This window comes from Cryptomeria japonica, chromosome 7 (genome assembly GCF_030272615.1).
Source record: "Cryptomeria japonica chromosome 7, Sugi_1.0, whole genome shotgun sequence".
Taxonomy (NCBI): domain Eukaryota; kingdom Viridiplantae; phylum Streptophyta; class Pinopsida; order Cupressales; family Cupressaceae; genus Cryptomeria; species Cryptomeria japonica.
Genome location: NC_081411.1, coordinates 773,382,035 through 773,403,537, shown reverse-complemented (window position 1 = coordinate 773,403,537; position 21,503 = coordinate 773,382,035). Strand labels below are relative to the sequence as shown.

The window sequence follows — 21,503 nt, the reverse complement described above, 5'->3', positions numbered from 1 at the left end:
GAACCTATCCTATCAACGAACTACTTGGGTGATCAGCGAATTATAATTAGAGGTTAGCGAACTGCATTTAGAGGGCAGCGAACCTTGTCAAGGCACAACGAACATCATCTGAGGGTCAGCAGATCAAAGGACTGCGAAACTAGTCTAAAGGAGGCAGTGAACATCATCTAAGGGTCAGCAGATCAACCTTGTAGACAACAACCTCAATCTGCCTTCCTCCTTGTCACAACAATAGTTGTATTGCAGATAAGTTTTTAATTGCTATCTGCCCTAGGGTTCTATGCATATTTACTGACAGCTTCATGTGTTGAAGCTCATTGTAAACTCTGTTGATTATAGCCTAATCTAGATAATTTGGTTGCTGGGTTTTTTCCTCCAAGAGGGAGGTTTTCCCAGGGTACATGTGTGTTATGTGCATGATTTACTTAGCATTCTGATATTCATTCTACGTTGCTAATCTGATTACTTAAAATCAACAAAAATGCCTTCGAAAACTGCACAAACTTGGCTGAAAAATGCGCACAGAAATAACACTGTCAAGAATAAGGAAAACCCAAATAAATCCGCTGTTGTGTGTTGAAGAGAACCTTGGGAGGAAAATTGCGAAATAAGCCATGAAAATTGCTGCCGAAAATATATAAATCGTGCCCCAAACCCTTTGCGCGGAGAAAAAGCTCCAAAAACAAAAATCACGAAAAAACACCGTCTGAGGAAGCCACGGGAAGGAGGTTTTTAGAAAAAAATATCCGATGCAGAAGCTGCAGATGCGCAGAGGATGTGAAACAAATGCAGCCTGTCAGAAACAAAACATGTGTCGCCATGAAAAATTCCAAAAAATTGCTGCCGGAAATCATCAACCGTCAAAATCTCGTCGCTAGTCGCAGGTAGAGAAAAAAAATGCGTGGGCAAGACTCAAAACCCTAGTCTCAAAGAAGAAATCCTGACAACAATCCTACCACAAATTAAAAAAAAAAAAAAGTTGCAATTTTCAGTGGTCAAAAACCATCGAAAAATTTTAGACAAGAATTTCCCGCTCAACACAACCAGGCCCGATAAAAGAAAACCCTCACAAAAAAACTTTCTTCAATTGCAGACAAGCCCATGAAAACGGAACTTCGAATTATGGCTTCACAAAAAAAAACACGAAATTACGTGGAAAGCACAAACTTGCAAACTCAAGTCTGAAAACCTTCCCAAAATCCTGGGTCTAACTCGCATACCATATTATTAAAATATTCAATGTTGTGTTGTATTAAACAATGAAGACGAAGTCTTTTTAAATAGAAAAATACAAGACGATGTTTCTAAAAGAAACAAACGTAAAATGAAGCCAAAATAGAAACTACCTAAAGATGACTAAGATGACCATTAAAGAAACATTACAATATTCTAATAGGGACCAAGGGCCAGGGGGATGATGGTGCAAATATGCATAGTACTTGAAAAATTAATCATAAAAATATGTAAGGAATAACAAATGAAACTTTGAAATACTAAACACATTGTATTGAACAATGAAAATACTTAATATGGAATATCAGTATATCATATTCAAAATGATTATCACATTCAAAATTCAAATATGATTGACCAATGGTGCAAACTCTAGACTCCAATGCCTCTAATCTTTGCAAAAGTCCATGCCAAACTCATGCTATTGCTCTCACTTTTTCCATCGTAATGCTCTCATTCTTGCAGATGCTTGTAGTAACTTGCAGCCTTGCTTGATGTTGTTGAAACTTCATAGTGATTTAAGGTGAGGCTGGGATCTGAATTTATAGCTTTTTGTGAGTGCTTAGGGTGTGGGTGGGGACCATAAATCATTAGGATTAGGGTTAGTGACCCAAATATTAAGAAATGCATGACTTTATTAAAAAAAATTCTTTTTTCAGCTGTTTGACATGGAGGACAACTGGGTACTTATGGTGTGTTTGAGGGAAGCTGAAAAATCCCCTAAGGGTCTTGGAGACATCCCGAAATTTCCTTGAAGTATCTAAATCAGAAGGATGCCCTAGAAATGTTAAATCTTTGAGGGAGATGTCCCAGGGACATCCCTTTTCTACTGGCAATGGTGGTGGCATAGTAGGGGAATATTTCTTCGGAGTCCCCATGTGTTGGGATGCAGAGACTCCAGGGAAATAAAGAACAATGGTGTAAAGATAAAAACATCCCTACATTAATTTTCTAGGCAATAAATTAATGACTTCAATGATTTAATCAATTTGGAAATTACTTAATTAGCAATAAATTAATTATTTTAATCAATTTGGAAATTAATCTAGATAAAGGAGAGTCTAGATTGAAACTTAGATAAAACAATTGAATTGAATATGCTCTTTAAATTCGGAGAGGTGATATTTATTTATCTTAACATGGAACTGATGCTGATTTTTTTCCAGACCCATATGGTGCTGATTACTGTTATTATTATTTTATTATTGAACAATGGATATCATCATATCTATCATGATATTTGGATTTGACTAATGGACATTGAAGTAGTATTTTTAAGTCTTATGGCAGTTTTGTTTATTATATAATGCTATGTGGTATTTTGAACTTAACTTCTATTTTTAACTGCAAATATGTATATATTGATGATTTTTATATGTTTTTCGTATGGATGAACTGAAAATAAATCCAATCCCAAATTTTGTTTTTCCAAATCTGGATACCAAATCAGTGAACATGAAGCTGAAGTGGCTACTTAGATAATTACAATAATTTTGTGGGGTCCAAAACCAAGGCACAACAATATTTTGAGGGGTCAATTATCCCTTGAGAAGTTTTTATATGACTTCCAGGTTTGAGCTCAGATATATGGTGATTGTCCTATAGCTCTTTAATACCAAAGCCTTTTGATTATTACTATTGAGTTTCTGCTGACTGATGCCGTTTTCTTATGTCTTAGACATGAGATGTCCTGGTCTTTTGTCACCAAAATGGATTTTTAACTCTTTTTAACAGAAGAGATATTAAACTATTGTACCAAAGAACTAGATCTCTACCAGAGTTTGTCAAATTGTTTAATAGTTATGCATGCTGTCAGGATTTTTTTTTGATAGCCTCTCAGGTCTAAGGGGCTTTTGGCTAATCTTTTGGTAAGGTTTTAGTGTTGTCAAGGATAAATCTTTCTTGCATTTTTAAAGATATGATCAGTTACATTTATAATGCATGAAATTCTGATCATATCAGGGAGCTGTAGCAATAAAGATGAGAGTCTTTCGCAGGACAATGTGTATTGTAAACAGTCACTTTGCTGCTCACATGGATGCCATAGCTCGCCGAAATGCAGATTTTGATTATATCTATCGAAGCATGACATTTGGTCGTTTTCCTAGTGGAGTAAATGTTGCAGCCAATGCTGTTACTGGTAATCCAAATTACTTGTTGAAAAGTTCCATTTTTTTTAGCTTCATTGTATAATTGTTTCGCTATTTTTGTTATTGTTCTCACTCTGTATGAAGTACTACTGCAGCAGGAGTTTCATCAGCAGTTCAGATGCTTCGGGGTGTTAATGCACGTCGATCATCCCAATCTCTAGAGATGGGTGGCCAATTTGAGGGCAGATTCTCATCTTTATCGGTAAATTTTAAAAGACTTATTTTATATCTTTTCTGTCACAATATTAATCAGTACTAGCCCTTATTATTTCCCTTTAGAGAAGGGCAAGGCCATTTCACTCAGGTGGATGTAAAGTATGCTCATGTATGCTTACTCTGGCATCTTGTTAGGCCTCTTCTTCTGTTTGACTTTGAATATATATTAATTTTTTATTCATATTCTTAGCAAGAATGTTGTGCATATCATTATTGTCAAATATACAGACTGCAGAGAGTTTACCTCAGGAGGTCATGCCAGAATTAGCCCAAGCTGATATGATTATTTGGTTAGGAGACTTCAATTATCGTCTGAATGGTGTTTCTTATGAGGATGCTATTGATCACATCAAACAAAAAAAATTTGCTACTCTCCTAGAAAACGACCAACTTAGAAAGGAGATGGGAGCTGGACGAGTATTTCAAGGCATGCGGGAAGGGGAAATATATTTTTCCCCAACATACAAATTTGACCGAGGGCAACAAAGTAAGTGAATTCAGCCATTGTGTTTTCTTTTTATTTCTAAGAACTTAAATATTTTTATGGCATGCTTGAATTGAAACTTAAATTATGACCCATAGGATCCCCACTTATCACCCTAAGAAACACTTTTCTAGACCTTCACACTTCTAAAAAGGGTAAAAAGATGAAATCCATAGTTATACAATAGTGAGAACCCATACCAAGTCAATAAGGTGCACATGTAAAATGGACCTTAAGTTCCTAATCACTATCCACCTAGACTGAAGGGCACACACAGTTTATCCCAGTTTCAATTCAATTAAACATTAATCACCTTAAATTACTTCCCCAAGTATAGATCATAAAACATCAATTCGAACTAAATCCAATCTTCTCTATGATGCAACAATTAAACAACATAAAAGAACACACATTCACACAAGATGGTAAAAACCACGGTGAGAATAGCTCCTCAGATCTACTGCCCAAATCCAGCCTGACAAAGAATTGAATCACCTACAATATGAAGTAGGCACTAACCTACCCGAGACACCAATCCCCTATTGTGTTTATAGGCACCAACCCACTGGAGACACCAATCCCCTATTAAAATAATATTGTAATATTGATATAATGATCATCTTAGTCATTTAGTTAGTATTTAATTTCCTTTTATGTCTTTCGTCTTTAGTTAGTTTTAGGAAGTTTCCTTTTTTTTCTTTTGTGTTTCTATTCTCTATCATTTTTGGTATGCAAAGATCCTCTTGTAATCTCTATTTAAGGAGATTTCGTCTCCTTTTGTAATTATCGAATAGTCAATCATCATTTCATGGTATTAGAGTGGGTTAAGTCTTTTGATGAATAAAATTATCGGCTCAATTACCTAGAAATTTTGAGGAATTTTTGAATCAATTTTTTATAAAAATTCATGGGTTGTTTTACCTAAATTTTCTCTAGAAGTTTTTTACAACTTTTTATGAAAAATCGTGGTGGTGTTATTACTCAGAATTTACTTTTAGAAATTCTTTGACATGATTTTTTATGAACAATTGTGGTTTTCTTAGATCGAGGGTTTCAGACTTGCCTTTTTTTATAAAATCATGGGTTTTCTGATTTTTTTTTGGAAAAAAATCATGGTGGGTTTTCTGATTTTTTTTTGGAAAAAAATCATGGTGGGTTTTCTGATTTTTTTCCAAAAATATTATGGTGGTTTTTTTTGTTTTTGTTTTCCAAAAAAATCATGGTGTGTTTTTTGTTTTTTTTCAAAAAAAATCATGAAGGGTTTTTTTGATTTTTTTTTTTTCACAAAAAATCATTCAGGGCGTTGTTGTTTTTTAGGTTTTTACCATTTTTCCACAAAAATGAAGGTGTGTAATTTCAGTATTGCATCGAGGGTTTAACAGTTTTTTCTCAAAATCTTGGTTATAATTTTTTGCCGATTTTTTATCCATAGAAATCAAAGTTTTTTGAGAAGCTGGTTTCGATGTCTTTGGATAATAGGAGGGATGGCTATTGTTACCCAACATCATGTTGGAAGGATTGTGGTAAGCTTGGTGATATCCAGAAGTTATGTAGAATCAGGGAGGATCTCAATAGTAGGCTCATGTCGTAGAGCGTTCTATGGAGAAGGGGTTAGCCTTCTATGCATTCGTGAGCAAATGCTTGTAGATTATGTCTATCAAATATGTACTAGGGGTCAAGAATTAGTTCCAATGATAGCAGGTTGCAACCTTTATTCCCCTCCTCTGATCATCCCTTACATCCTTTCTTGAAGACTGCATTAAACTTTAAATCTGTCCGCCCAACTAATTACACTTGCCCTCTCATTACTACTACAGAGGAGATTATTTAAAGGGAACTCTACTTTCTATTGCAACTATTCCATGAAAGAATGGTCAGTGGAGAACAACATTTGGAATCCCTCAAAAGAATCAGTTGCCTCCTCAAAGATTTTTAAAAAGTAGCCTGCTCTAAAATAGAAATGTTAGTGGTTTGACTTTGTTCACAACTTCACATATAGCTTTAAGTTGAAAAGGCAGCTGAGTTGACCGAAGGACAGTCACCCATCCTACAAAGGATGATGAGTTGGCATAAAACTGCATCAATATACAATAGCTACCTTCCCAAGTAGATAACTGGGTTCCTTAACAATAACCCTGGTTAGGTAACCCCAGCCTTCACTCCATATCTTCCAAACTCTCTTTCTATCCATGCAACTCCCATGTGAAATTTAAATCCCTTAGTGATTTGGCTCCTTCTACCCACAGATATAATAATTCCAGCATTTGTCCCCAACAATTCCCCAACATGCCTACCCTTTGTCTTGGCCATTCATCTCAAAGTAATGTTGCTTCAAGAGCCATATAACGTCACCCATCATCTACCTTCTTTGGTCCTAGGACTCCTACCACAGCAAAATCTAAACAACCAGCCATCCTAGTCATCCTTCTTCATGCCAGTGAAAATATTCTGTCTGAAACCCCCAGGATTGAAAAAATGGCTAAAACAAATGTTATGGCAGTGGCTTTAAACACCATTGGTAACAGTAACAAATTCTTAACCGAGTGTATTTCCTAGGGAAATCCACACTCAATTGAGTTCACGGCCTCAATGGAAAAATGCATCACCTTTTTGAATGTTGTTTTCCAGCAGAGAAACAGTAAACCAATTATTAAAATGTTAAAACACATGGTCCATGGTGAATTGGAGACCTTGTTCAACGATCAACCTGACCTCAAAAGGCAAGTGGTTGAGGAAAATACATACATTGACACTGGAGGCCACAACTTCTCCCTTAGTCCTCAACCTAGACAATTACCTACAAACCAGTTGACTGATAACAACACCACCCAGGAGGAGAAAGGGAGCTCCTCTAGTCATTCTGATCTTCCCAATAATTCAAGTCTACCAACCTGACCAGCTTAGTTTTCTCACTTGCAACCTGAAGTTCTGATTTTCTGAAGTCTTTCAATCATTCCTGACATGTTTGTTATTATTACATTTTTTTCCATGCTTTCTGGGAATATACATCATATGCAATGGCATGCTTATCTGCTGCCTTTTTCCTTCTGGACTCTCTAATTCTCTATAGTCTATTTTTTTTTTTAAAGCTTTTACTTTCTTCCAAACCTTGTGGCTCGACATGGGGTTGGGTTTTGTACACCCCTTACACTTATAAATACAATACTTTGAACTGCTTTCAAAAAAATATATGTTTGCTTCAGTTTAGTAGCTTCTCTTGGACTTGAGATTGTCATGCTTTGGTGGCTAAGTGATCCTCGCTTATTTAGTAGAGGATCCATTTGCTGGAACAGAAAATGTTGTTGAATAAATAGTTCAAAGCCATGTAGCCGATTTTTCATGAAAACCAAATCTAAGATAAATTTGATAAGTGAAATTGCTATTGGCGTACTCAAAAGTATATTTCCGTCTCAGTGAGCATGCCCAGATGCTCATTTTGAAGAAAACTTATGGAAATTGAAATAGCTGAAGGCAATGAGCTGAAATTATTAAACCCTCCTCTTGAAAACCAACCCACCACTCGCAGAACATCTCCAGAATAGGTATATCTGGATAAATCCTTAAGTTTCCATTCTTTGCAATGCACAATTGCAGCAATATTTCATATTGTGGTTCCCTGATTAGCTTTCCAAGGATGGATCCTTTTTGTGTTGTCTAGGTATCCAATATGGTCTTCTCCTTTTGATATTCATTTTTGTTTTCTGATGATCAAAACATTCATTTATTAACTTAGATACCTTGGCCATTAATTGATAATTAAGTGAAGAATATTTCTGATTGTTAATTTCCAGCAATCTCAAAATATCAAAGATATATCTGTAAAACTCATGACATAGTTAAAAGAATCTTTCTGACCATTTTTTCTAAGATGTTCTCCTATGTTTTACCCAAATTGTCATTTCCAATATTGTCAATTACCTCACAAAAAAGAATCATCACCAGAGTTAGGGGGAGGAGGCCTTTCTGGGTTTTTCAAAGTGCTCTCAAGCATGCACAAAGTGCCATTTCAATCAAATAAAAACATTCATAATACAATTTTGTCAATACCCTAGTAAGGAGAACCACTATCACATTTTGGGGATAAATGTCTTTGTTTGTTTTCTAAGCTGTTCTCCTTTGTTTACCCAAAGTGTCATTTCAATCAAATAAAAACATTTATTACACAATTTTGTCAATTACATTGCTGAAAAGAGCCAGCATCAGATTTTAGGGAAAGAGACATTTGTATCATCACATGTCAATCGATACATGCCAAATGCATCAGATGCATCTTGACTGCTTGTTGATGTAGGCCTCAATCTTCTAGGAATACTCTCATTATTTCATCTATGCACACTGCCATAAAAAATTTCTTATTTTTACCTATGAAGTTTTACTTTTGACATTTTAATATGTCATCTTCAGGGTTATATATACTATATGCTCTCAAAATACAGCATTTTCTATTGCATCTACAATCTCAGTTCAAATCTCACTTACAATTTATGCCCTTTTCAAGGTTCTCATGATCAACAATTTTGCACTAAAATTCTGCATCATATTTTTCACTTGTAATTTGTTGTAAACACATATAATAGGGTTCTAATGCTTATCTTGATAAAAAATTTTCAAGTCTTCAATTGTTTACTGTATTTGTGATTAATTTGGTTTTTTCAATGCAGCATATGATTCCAGTGAGAAGAGAAGAGTCCCTGCTTGGTGTGATAGAATATTGTTTCGTGATGGCCAAAGTGGGACATCAACTAAATGCAAACTTTCGTGCCCTATTGTATCCTCTATTGAATGGTATGTCCTTTAAATAAGATTTCTAGATTCAAAGATTATCTGCAAGGGACAATGTAATTGTGTTTTCTTTTACGTCAATGAGAATACATGGAAATGTGTTACAACTTGGAGATAAGATTTTTTGTTGTTTGAATTGAAGACCTAAGGGGTTTGATTTTTTGAGAAATTTGTGTACATTGGATAGGGAAGCATTGCTAGTATCATGCATATAAATTCTAGAATATAGCCAAAATGCTATGTCACCTTGTAATGTCCCTTTTTGTAAATGCCCTATTTTTTGCCCTAAAATCACAATCTAGAATGAAACAAGGGAAAACATAGTTAGGGGTCTAATCTTCATTTAGGAATGAGATGAGATAAGACTATTTTTCGAAAAAACCGCAATGAGATTAGACAACAATGTAGACATAACTCATGAAATACATCCCATTCTAGGGTTAGGGTATGTATATATTGATCTACACAACCCATATCAACAGGGTTGAGTTGGAAGACATGATGAGGTGCCCCACAAATCCTCTACCCTAGGCTCAACAACAAGACCTTATCCTCTGTGGCCTCATGTGGTCCCTAACCGATGGTCCTCAACCATCATCATGAGGTGGCATACCTAGTGAGGGCTTTACACTGTTCCCCTCCATCATATCAACCTCTCACCTCTTATGATTGATTCATTTTAACAATTGATCCATGTGGAGATAGTTGGGAAGCTCCGCTAAGGTGCCTTTGACCCTCATCTAGTTATCATCCTAATACCTTAATGATTTTACTTCTTGTATTTGTGAGCCATGGTGGAGAAGAGGGGAAAGATTGTGGAGAGTGCCCTAGAAATCATCTCTTCCTAGACCCAAAGACCGTACCCTATGGGCTCATCTTGTCCCACTTCAAGGTGGCATATCTAGAAGAATGCTCATACGCTATACCCCTCTAGCAATGCTCCCACATCCTCCTTCACCATTGCCTATATTTTTATTATATAGTATAAGTGATAAAGAATCAATGTATGTATTATTACAAGAATTGGTTATTGCTGAACCCATTTATCAGATTGATATTAACTATGTCACTAATAACATTATTTTGTGTTGTATTATTCAGATTATTTTATGTTACATTTTATTATATTACATTTCAGTATTGTGTGCATTGATGATATCTTACTCTATTAGCAATATTATAGCAGATTTGGTTAACCGTATAAGCCTCAGAACTTATTAAGATCATTATATTATTTTGTTATCTTTATATTATTTTACACTAACCATATTACTATGTTAATATATGACTAAACTAGTATATTGTATTATACTAACAGTGTTAGCAGTGTGTCATATTATATTAGCAATATTAAATTGTACTAATAATATTAAACAGCATCCTACGGTATTATTAGCAATCATCAAACTCCTACCCGTAGTGCTTCCCCAAGCAATTTGACTGCTGACCTCTTCTGTCTTTTCTTATTTTCTTCCATTCTTCCCTTCCGTATTCTCTTTTCTTGTCTCTCCTTATTTTCCTTCTTACTTACCCGATGCCTTTGGCTGGGAGAAAGACAGTCCTATTTAAAGTTTTTCAAGGGACATGTCTCTCTCACAAGAAACGGTAAAACAAAGCAGCCTTACACTAAACCAATTCAGTGATTCCAAATTAAACATCAGTCAACATAATATTTACCGATATTATGTGTGAATATTACCTAACAATGATTATTGTTGATTGTAATAAATGCAAGCTAATATTTACGTGTCTATTTAATAAATATTAATAAATATTATTTAATAGTAATTAATGTGATTGTAATAAATGCAAATTAATATTTATGTGTTTATTTAATAAATATAATTTAACAGTAATTATTATTGCAATTATAATTATTAATTTAAGTTAATATTTATTGTGGCTATTAATAATTATTGTGAATACTAGTTAATAATAAATATTGATTGTGATTCTAAATGCAAATCAATGTTTATTTAATAATTATTGTGAATAATGGTTAATAGTAATATACATGAAGTTATGAACAAATAAATAAATAGTTTAGATCCTCTTCAAATGTAAATACTCAAAATATAAGGGATACTACACACCTACGAACATGTTTCTTGCTCAACCCCTCTCTGTACTTCCCCATTCCCTATATGCGAGGACAGATAGGAAACATTTCCTGGCCATCCCCAAGCAAATATGTTTTGGGTACAACAAACAAGTAGGGGTGCATTTCAAAACTATTCTTCAAGTTTCCTATGAAGATCAGAAACTCTTAAACTTTTCCTGCAGGTTTTGGAAAACCGCAGCCTTTCCTTGCAGGTTTTGGAAACTTCTATCCGTTTCCTGCAGTTTTTTATATCAGATTTGGTTTTTAATTGATAAATTTCGTTTTTGGGATTCCTGTCAACTTAGATGTGACAATTGAAGGGTATCTCTTTGTCAAATTCACCCAGTTATGAACCTAGCCTCATCTATTGATGTAAGCCATGTGTAGAAGTTAATTTGTGAATTTACTTGATTCAACTTTTGTATGTTTCTAAACAGGCAACATGTCTTTTGAGAATTTGAACATGGCTCCATTCTGAAAGCCTCAATAATTTACCACTTGAGCTCATTCTATTTGACATTCTGATTTCAGATTTCTTTTGAAAATTCAATGTTCATTTCTTTCATTTTCACTTAATAAGTTTTGATTTTTAAATGTTCAAAGTTCACACTCAGAGGATCTTGGACCTTAGTGTAACAAGCCCAATTGTTTTACCCATTCAATTTACTAAGTTTTAACCCACATGAGAATAGTTTATAATACCAACATTTAGGTAATAAATTTTTTCTTTTCTATTTCATAAACAAGATACATATTTGAAATGAATCCCATTTCAAACTTTTCCATTACATCATAATTCATATACATTTCATATTCATAATCATATGAATGATAACATTTTACAATTCCATTTCCAATTTCCAATTTCCAAATATCATAGAGATACTTCATAGCTTCCATGAGCTTACATAAGAAATATGGATGGTCCAGATATCCTTGCTGGAATACATCCTCAAATTTTCTATCTGCCAACTGCATGAGGAAGAGCATCACTCAAGTGCTTTTCCACCCAACCACAGACTTAACAGTCCTCGGTGTCTCTTCCTATTGAAAGAGACCTGACCTTTCAACGAAGAGATTGGTTTGGTGACCTCATTTTAATAGCCTCGTAGGCGTAGTGTTGTGTCCTACATATCTAGAGCTATCATACATTGGCTACAACCAACATGTATGACATTCCCAGCCTAGTATGTAAATCTAGATCACAGTCAACCAATAGTGTAGATAGTGGCAACCTACACTACATTGTCTAAAGAATTCATCACCCAGTACTTTGAGTGAGAGTCGTATGTTCACCCACTTCTTAGCTCAATTTGGTATATTGACCATTCATACTCTTTCCAATTTTAACATAATTCAATCCCCTAAAGGTGATAACGGAATGACTAACTAGGTTACTCCCATCCACAGATTATCCTAATCCCAGGATCAACCAAGTTAACCATATCTAAACTCATTTCTAATTAACATATTTACACTATATATATATATATATATATATATATATATATATATATATATATATATACAAACAAAAAGGTTTTCATAGTAACAAGACTACCAATAACCATGCATACTTATTCAAACAAGAAAACTTAAGTACCAAACAACAAAATTCAATAAAACCATAAAACATCTTCTCACTTTTGTATGCTCTCTATTCATCCCAATGATGGATCATGAAGTGTGATCTGAAACGTTGATGCAAATAAATCTTACACAATCTAATCAGGAAACAATCAAGATAATATCTCATGGATGTGGAAACTTGATTTCTGTTAATAAAATATATTTTCCATCCTTCTTCAAGCACTTGCATTTAGTTATGATTTCAATATTAAAAAGAATAGATAAAATCATCGTGCCTGGAAATATAGCTCCGACGAAGATACTCCTTCCTAAGCTTAATCCATGCTTGATTCACCCTCTTAGAATCAACTTATCCTCAACCTTAACCTCTCACAAGATCTCAACAAAACTATCTAACTTGCTTCTTTACTAAAGACTTGAACAATCTCTCTCTTGCAAAAATGAGAAATGAGAAAATAATGGCAAAATGATGAGTGAATGTGGACACTCTCAAGGTAGAGAAGCTGCTCTATTTATACAAGAATTTGAGAGACTTAATTACAATTATGCTCTCAAATCCGCCATCTTTCTCCCTTCTAATGCCACCACTCAGTTTATTATATTTACTATGCCAAATTACAAGAATATGTGGCTTCCAAAATAACTATAAAATTGACACATAAAGTCCCATTTTATTCTACTAATGAATCACTCATAACTATACTAAGTCAAAATATGCTTATCCCTAATTTACCACTTACCTAAGTAAGTTGGTTTCTAACTCTTAACAAAGGATAGTATTAATATTATTTATTCCACTTGCTATGCCTAGCAAAGTGGATCGATCATGCTTGACAACGAATTATTAAGAAGGGCTGTTAAAAAGGGTATTAATATCCCCCACTCCTTGGGGAAGGGGGTGCGCCACCTTGTGGTGGTCGGCCTTACCAACTGTTGACGTGTATTTTGTACACAATCATACACAGAATAAAATACCTAAAGGTATCTTATCCTCTCTTGAGAAAATAGTCTCTAACTGCTGAAGATTCGCGTAAAGGATCAGTTAGGTAGACTCCAAGGTTCTTTTAGTGGGGTCTCCACGTGTGGACAAGCTCCAGTGGTATGATGTGATTTGCTGGAATCACAAGGGGACTTACATTGAACTTCCGATCTGCTTTGCTGGACACAGGCTCTTACTAACTTAGATTAAAAAAAATGGAAAAAGGATAAGGGTGAAGAGAGGATCTAATCCTAATACTAAGAATGTAGGAGCAATGATTGATTTTTGATGAAACTCTAACTAGATCTTGTTTTGACATCAATGGAACATCTACACAAGACTAGTGCAATCTTCTAAGGGGAGCTTTATGATGTTCAAATTATCACCGCAGGCATAGATACCATCCAAGTTGATGCATATCAATGAAGAGGCGACAAATCGAAATTGAGCTTAGGCTGAATGATTCCAGTTGACTACGCAAGGCAAGTCTGCAATCAACAAACTGCTAGTAGTATGGATGTACGAATTCCACCATCAATCAATCACATTTCCTCCATTCATCTAATCATCTACCATCTAAGATTGAAGACTCAACAAGAAACCATGCAAATTGCAAGAAAAACGACATATTTCACCATTACTTCAATGAAAATGGAGTTTGTTTACAATCAATGGCAACAATTTCTTGCCTTGTCCTCCTATTCTACTCTAATTGCTATTCTATCAACTATATTCTAACTCTTCCAACTATTTACAACTCTCTCTAATCATCTAAAATTCACCCTTACAAAATGAAATGCCTGGGCTTATATAGTGCCCACAATACAATTTGATGGCTTAGATCAATTCAAGATCAATGGCCAAGATTTTACAATGAAAACCCTAATTAGGGTTTGTTACAACCATTACATAACATTTAATGCTTGACCAATGATAAAATTGTATTGCTTGGACACATGTCCCTTTTAGAAAAATCGACCAATGGATAGCCGGGGTAGGTACATCGGAGTTTGTGCCACCTTCCATGAGTTAAGTACATTGAATCTGGACATGCTGAGATGGACTTCACTGATTGGAGAAATGATGACTAGGACGCCACCTCATCTGACACTTGAAGCTTGCTAGATATTCAATTTGATGTCGTTGAGAGGCTATCTTTAATTAACTCTTGTTCTAACTCCTTTTGTCCTTGATGTGCAGGATGACGATGTACCTCGCCTTGGAACGCTGGATTGAAAGAGGTCGCCCATGTCTTGGCTTGATCGTCCTGGCGAAGACCGTCCTTGATCCGGCTTGATTTTCCTTGAAGAGACCTCCATTTGACGCCTACACAACATTTCAAAATTAGTAACATGATTTTGCAATACATAACATAAATTAGAGAGCAATTTTTTAGGAAACTTAATGATAAGTCCTTTATTAATCATTTCCTAAAAACGATTCTTGAGCTAGGAATTCAAAATTTCAGAATTTCAAAATCTAAGCTATGACGATTAACAATCAAAATCAAAACAATAAATCCATATCGCCATACCTCACTAGAGAGCTAACTCTAGAATGCAAAATGAGGAATTTGCCTAGGCAAAAATCAAAATTCGATAGTCTTGATGTGATCTTCAAAAGAACGTTCCTCTTATCAACTTCGCCACCCTTCAAGTCTTGGACGTGATCTCCTCTTCAAGTTAGCAATTTCGCCATCTTTGATATGTCTTTGACGTCCTAGGCAACTTCGCTCAAATGGAAACTTCAAGTTCGCCTCTCCTTTGGATAGTAGTTTCGCACCACCTTTGATTGAATTCGCTCCTCTTCTTGAATGATAATTTCGCCCTTCCTTTGTATGAAATTCGCTCCTCTTTTGCCTTCTCCAAGTTGCATATGAGAGATGATAAATGATGATGTGAAAATGAAATAAACACCTTCCTTTATAGGCGCTCACCTTCATATTGACCTTAGGCCGACTTTTTGCAAAATATAGCAATTAAAACGATTTTTAAATAAATAATAAAGGCCGACCTTCATAAAATAAACTCAAGCGCTCCATTTTTATTGCAAACAATAATTAATTAATTAAATTTCCTTGTTTATTAATTAATAAATTCGATTTTTTTTTTTTTTTAAAGGCAAAAATAATTAATTAATGTTTTGCGCAAATTTTAAATGCCATTTTAATTGAATTTTCAAAGATTATCGATTTTTAGCATTTAAAATAAATTCAGAAATGTTTGTTTGAATGCCAAATTGTGAAGGTGAAAGATACGTACCTCATCGCCCTGGTCCCTTGGAGAGGGACAGGAGCGATCCATCAATTTTGTCCTGATTCTCGCAATTTTGACATTCAAAGTTCTCATCTCCACGTTGATTTTGCGATGTTTGTTGGGTCCTTCAAGCTTGAATGTCTTGCATGCGTTCATGAGTGTCTTTGGATGTTCATCGCCCTGGTCCTTGTCCAAAGGACAGGAGCGATCTTCAAATTTCCACGTTCAATATGCATCCTTTTATCTTCGATCTTCATTGTGATGTCCTCCAAACGTCGTCCCTTGCCTCGCTTAACCTCACCTTGCTTTGATCTTGAAGGAATATGAGTGCTCTTGATAGGATCGCCCTGGTCCTTGTCCAAAGGACAGGAGCGATGTGAGCTTTTTACCTTGATTAGCAATGTTTGGACGTTCAAAACTCTTGTATGTTATCTTCAAACGATGCCTTAGACCTTGCATTACCTTATGAAATCTTGTTCTTACGTAAATCTTGCACAAAATGACCAATGCATCTAACATCGCCCTGGTCCCTTGGAGAGGGACAGGAGCGATCTATGTCCTAGGATGCGAATTTCATCATTGTGACGACCTTTTAATGTTTGTGCTTGCTAAAGACGCCTTGAAATGTCCTTGCCACCTTGTTCTTCGCCTTGGAGTGGTTTTGAACTTGAAGAAAAGGCAACATACTTATTGTATCGCCCTGGTCCCTTGGAGAGGGACAGGAGCGATTTTGCTCTTGTGGGCCTCATTTCACTTCATCACCTTCGAAAATTATATTCAACGGATTCGCAATGCCCCCTTTCATTCATTCATGCCTTGAGATCGGTTGAAATTTGGCGAGAAAATCATCTACAACAAAAATCGCTCTGGTCCCTTCCTGAGGGACAGGAGCGAACTTAAGCATTTTGGTCCTTTGTTGACGTTTGATAATCTTCAATTTGTCTTCAACGGGTTCGATTGACCTCCTTTCTTGCCTTCGAACATAAAATTTGCTTGGTCTTTGTTCAGGACGTACCCTATGAAGAACTTCGCTCTGGTCCTTCAGTGAGGGACAGGAGAGAATTTGACCCTCTAGGCAAAACTTCATCATTTCCTTGTTTTTGATCAAGTCTGGATGTTCTATCATGCTCATTTCGTCCTTCACCATGCCTTTGATGTCTCGATTCGTCTAAACAAGGTCAGGAATGGCTCAACTAAGCATTTTCGCTCTGGTCCCTTGGTGAGGGACACGAGCGAAATTTGACTTTTCGCACTCTCGATCAGGACAATTTTAATGGAATATAACATTTAAGTATAAGTGACATTTCCTTCTATGTTTCTTCTTTCTTATACTTTAAGTTATATTCCATATATACTTTCAGGATGTTTGAGAGTGGTTTCAGACCTCCAGGAGTTATATTGCAAAATCTAGTTTTTGGAGGTTTTTTCAGTTTCCAGACTTAGTCAAATTCCAGGATCAGGACATTCCAGACTTAGCGAAATTTCAGGATCAAGGCCTCACTCAAGCCGGACTTGCCACCCTATTGATTTCCCCGACAGCGCTTCAAGTTATATTCATTTGATAAAATGTACCTCTTTGGACCTTTTCACATCGTCAAGACGTTAAAATCTTGCAAGGACAAAGCAAAATTGGATTTGTAGCTCCGGTCCTTCACTGAGGGACAGGAGCGATTTTTCCCTTGGAGGCATTTCTGTGCTCATGAAAATCTTCAATTTATATTCAATGGAAAGATCTTGCCTTTCTCCATCACTTCCAATTCGTAATTCATCTTGACCCTGCAGGAATAGTAAAATATTTGAAAACGAGCTCCCATCCTTCACTGAGGGACAGGAGCGATTTTGCTCCTACAGGCCAAAATATCATGATTTTACACATTTTATCACTTCACAAGGCGAAAACAAATCATTTGAAATGCCTAGGATCAAAATTCAAAAAAGTCAAAATTTGGTCAAAAATATTCAATTGGACAAAAATTCACATTTCATCTTCAACACTTAGACAAATCTAAGCTCTGCCTCAACATTCCAATTGAAAATTAGACCATTCTGGCGAATTCATTTCATTCAAAATTTGCATTCTAGAAAAGGAAACTCAAAAGCCCTCAAAAACGACTGGATTTTGGTCCGAAAAGACGGTAATTAGAACCCTAAGGCTTGACCCTAAATCCAGACAACTAACAAACTAACAAAACCCTAGAAAAAGCAAAGCGAAAACGAACAAAACGAGCAAAAAAACATGGGTCCCCATTTGCAATGGGGCGATGTGTGAAAACGTCACAACACCAACCACCACATGGTTTGCCTAATAGTTTTCATCTAAACTTTGTTCTCTCACCACTATGTGTTGTTTAGTATGGAATTTTAACATGCCACTATTAAATCCGATTCATATATATATAAACATTTTATTTAATTTAACATTATAAAATAACTTAAACATTATATATATAATCCAATATTTCAAATAATTAAACAAATGTATTCATAATCAAATTAATAATATATATATATATATATATATATATATATATATGTCTTCGGATATGTAGTGTCGCGGTTAAAACACTTCATTGGTGAAGCGGCCACCAAAGTTCAAACCCCTGCTGGGCCATTGTGCTCATAGGCCTTGTGTCTTCGCTGGGTTGTTGTGCTCGTGGGTTTGAACAAGTGAAGTGTGGGGATGAGGTCCTCCGATTGTGGCCTCACCGGTTCATAGCTCCAAGTCAAAAGCGTTTCACGTGGAGCCAGAGGGCGTGTCATGCCAGCATCGCCGGTCACGTTAAAAAGTTTACTAGGCATTATTAAAAAAAATAAATTAATAATATATATATGAAAGGAAATACAAGAGCAAGGAAAGAAAAAACAAAATCCAAGTAAGTTTATTGATGAAGTAAAAGTTACCAAGAGAAATGCAGAAATCTTTGGAGCAATCACCCAAATGTGAAGGAGGCACAAAAACTTTTGAAAGGGGAAAAGCAAAGAAAAACCCCTTGTGATATTATGAATGAGGCAATGCCTAAAATGAGAGAGAGAGAGAGCAAGAAGCTCTTTACAATAATGTCATTAAGAAGAAATGAGAGAGGAGACATCTCTTAAATAGAGATGAGGAGAGGAGTTACAAAGTAACTCCCAAATCTATGAATGCCACCATTCATAAAATGTGTGTGCCATGTGTCCACATCCTCTTATGGAGGAAATCTAATATTCCTTAATAAAGGAAAATAAAAGAAATGACTTGTCCTCACATATGTACTAGAGGACAAATTACATGTAGGAATTACAAAAGAATATCCTAAACTAATTACAAATAAACATAAGCCAAGTAAAGATTAAACATTCTAACAACCCCCCTTAAGCTTTACTTGGGGAGTATACATCAAACCCTTCAATGGGTTGCAATCCAAGATTTTTACGATGAAATTGGAACTTTTCTTTACAAAGTGGCTTGGTCAAAATATCCGCAACTTGGTCTTCCCCCTTGCAATAGAGGAGTGAAACTTGCTTGTCTTCAATTTGTTCTCTAATAAAGTGGTGATGGAGAGAAATGTGTTTTGTCGTTGCATGGAAAACTGGATTTTTAGCCAAGGCAATGGCACTTTGGTTGTCACAATACAATTGAGTTGGTTCGTGTTGAGGTAGACCCAAATCTTCAAGTAGTCTTCTAAGCCACAAGACTTCTTTGGAAGCATTAGTGCATCCTTTGTACTCAGCTTCAGTGGATCCAAGAGAGGTAGATTGTTGCTTTTTACTATTCCAAGAAATTGCTCCTGAACCAACAAAAAAACAATAACCACAAGTAGATTTCCCATCATTGGGATCTCCACCTAGATCGGAATCAGTAAAACCTTTTAAAGTAAAATCAGAATTTGCATCATAAAACAAACCTACATTAATAGTTCCTTTAATATATCTTAAAATTCTTTTAGCAACTTTAAAGTGTGTTTGTTGAGGTTTAGACATGAATCTTGAAACCAAACCAACACTATAAGCAATATTTGGCCTAGTAAGAGTTAAATTATTCAAACTTCCAACTAATTGTCTATACAAAGTAGGATCAACAAGAGGAGTTTGCATGTCAAGCATTAACTTAGTGCCTAATTCAATAGGAATTGAAACATGGTGAGCATCATTCATTTTAAACTTATCTATGAGATCTTGAGCATATTTACTTTGAGATAAGAAAATTCCTTTAGAGGTTTGCCAAATTTGCATTCCTAAGAAATAATGTAAAAGACCTAAATCAATCATTTGAAATTTTTGATTAAGTTGAAACTTAATATCAAAAATCAAAGTATTGGAACTTGAAGTAAGAATCAAATCATCTACATACAAGATAATAATGATAATATCATTTTCACTATGTTTAATATACAAGTTAGGATCATTTTTACTTCTAATAAAGCCTTGAGAAAGAAAGAATGCATTAATCTTTGAATACCACTCCCTAGGAGATTGCTTTAATCCATAAATTGATTTCTTTAATTTACAAACTAAGTGTGCATTGCCTTCTTTAATAAAACCAAGAGGTTGAGACATATAAATTTCCTCATGTAAATCACCATTAAGAAAAACACTTTTAACATCCATTTGGTGAATAGGCCAATTCATTCTAGAAGCTAAAGCAAGCACAAGTTTAATTGTAGGCATTTTAGCAACAGGAGCAAAAGTTTCAGTATAATCTAAGCCTTCAATTTGAGAAAAACCTCTAGCAACTAATCTAGCTTTAAATTTACTAACTTGATTATTAGCTTTCAATTTGGTTTTATAAAGCCACTTGCAAGAAAGAAGATTTTTACCATGAGGCAAGGGAACTAAATCCCAAGTTTGGTTAGAAATTAAAGTATCATATTCTTCCTTCATTGCTTTTTGCCAATGTGGTTGATTTTTAGCTTGATCAACTGTTTTAGGATCATTAGAATTCATAATAGTAGTCATTAAAGCATAATTACAATAATTAACTCTTCTAGCTTGAAGTCTATCCATTCTAGCTAAGTATTCATCACTATCTTGAATTAAAGATTTAAACCATTTAGGTCTTCTTTTATAAGTAATGGATTCATCACTAGAAGAAGAGCCATGAGGAGTAGAGTTATTATTATTATCATCATCACTATCACTAGAAGGAATAGAAAGAGATGCATTAGGAGTAGGGTTAAGAGAAGGAGGTTGGTCCTCCACAAGCACAACTTTGCTTTGAGAAAGTTCATCATCCTCCACTTTAGAACAATCATGAATGCCTTTTTCTGCAATACAAACATCTCTTGCAACTTTTACCTTGTTAGTAATAGGATTGTAAACTCTATAACCTTTAGTATTTTCATCATAACCAACAAAAATAAAAGGAGAAGATTTAGCATCTAATTTTTTCCTTTTCTCCTTAGGTTTGTGAACATAAGCTATGGAACCAAAAATTCTTAAATTCTGCAAATTGGGTTTTTTACCAGACCAAGCTTCTTTTGGAGTTTTATCTTTTAAGAATTTGGTCGGTGTTCTATTAATTAAATAAGTTGCACAAGCCATAGCTTCAGCCCAAGACTTGTAATCCATATTTTTTGCATGCAATAAACATCTAGCCATTTCAATAATTGTCCTATGCTTCCGTTTCGCCACACCATTTTGTTGTGGTGTATAAGGAACGCTAAGCTCATGTTTAATTCCAAAAGATTTCAAATAAGCATTAAATGCATTATTGACATATTCTCTTCCATTGTCA

At 35.1% G+C, this 21,503-nt stretch overlaps 1 protein-coding gene across 2 annotated transcripts in view; it reads left to right on the top strand.

Moving 5' to 3' along the window:
- LOC131063470 (type II inositol polyphosphate 5-phosphatase 15) overlaps window positions 1–21,503 on the top strand; it is a 125,460-nt gene that overhangs the window by 56,379 nt on the left and 47,578 nt on the right. The window contains exons 7-10 of one of the 2 annotated variants that reach the window (XM_057997284.2): window positions 3,196–3,373; window positions 3,482–3,585; window positions 3,828–4,086; window positions 8,745–8,868. In XM_057997284.2, the coding sequence (XP_057853267.2) occupies window positions 3,196–3,373; window positions 3,482–3,585; window positions 3,828–4,086; window positions 8,745–8,868 (665 nt within the window). Of the gene's footprint in view, window positions 1–3,195; window positions 3,374–3,478; window positions 3,586–3,827; window positions 4,087–8,744; window positions 8,869–21,503 lie in introns of both variants that reach the window. The other variant, XM_057997283.2, reaches the window with a different exon arrangement.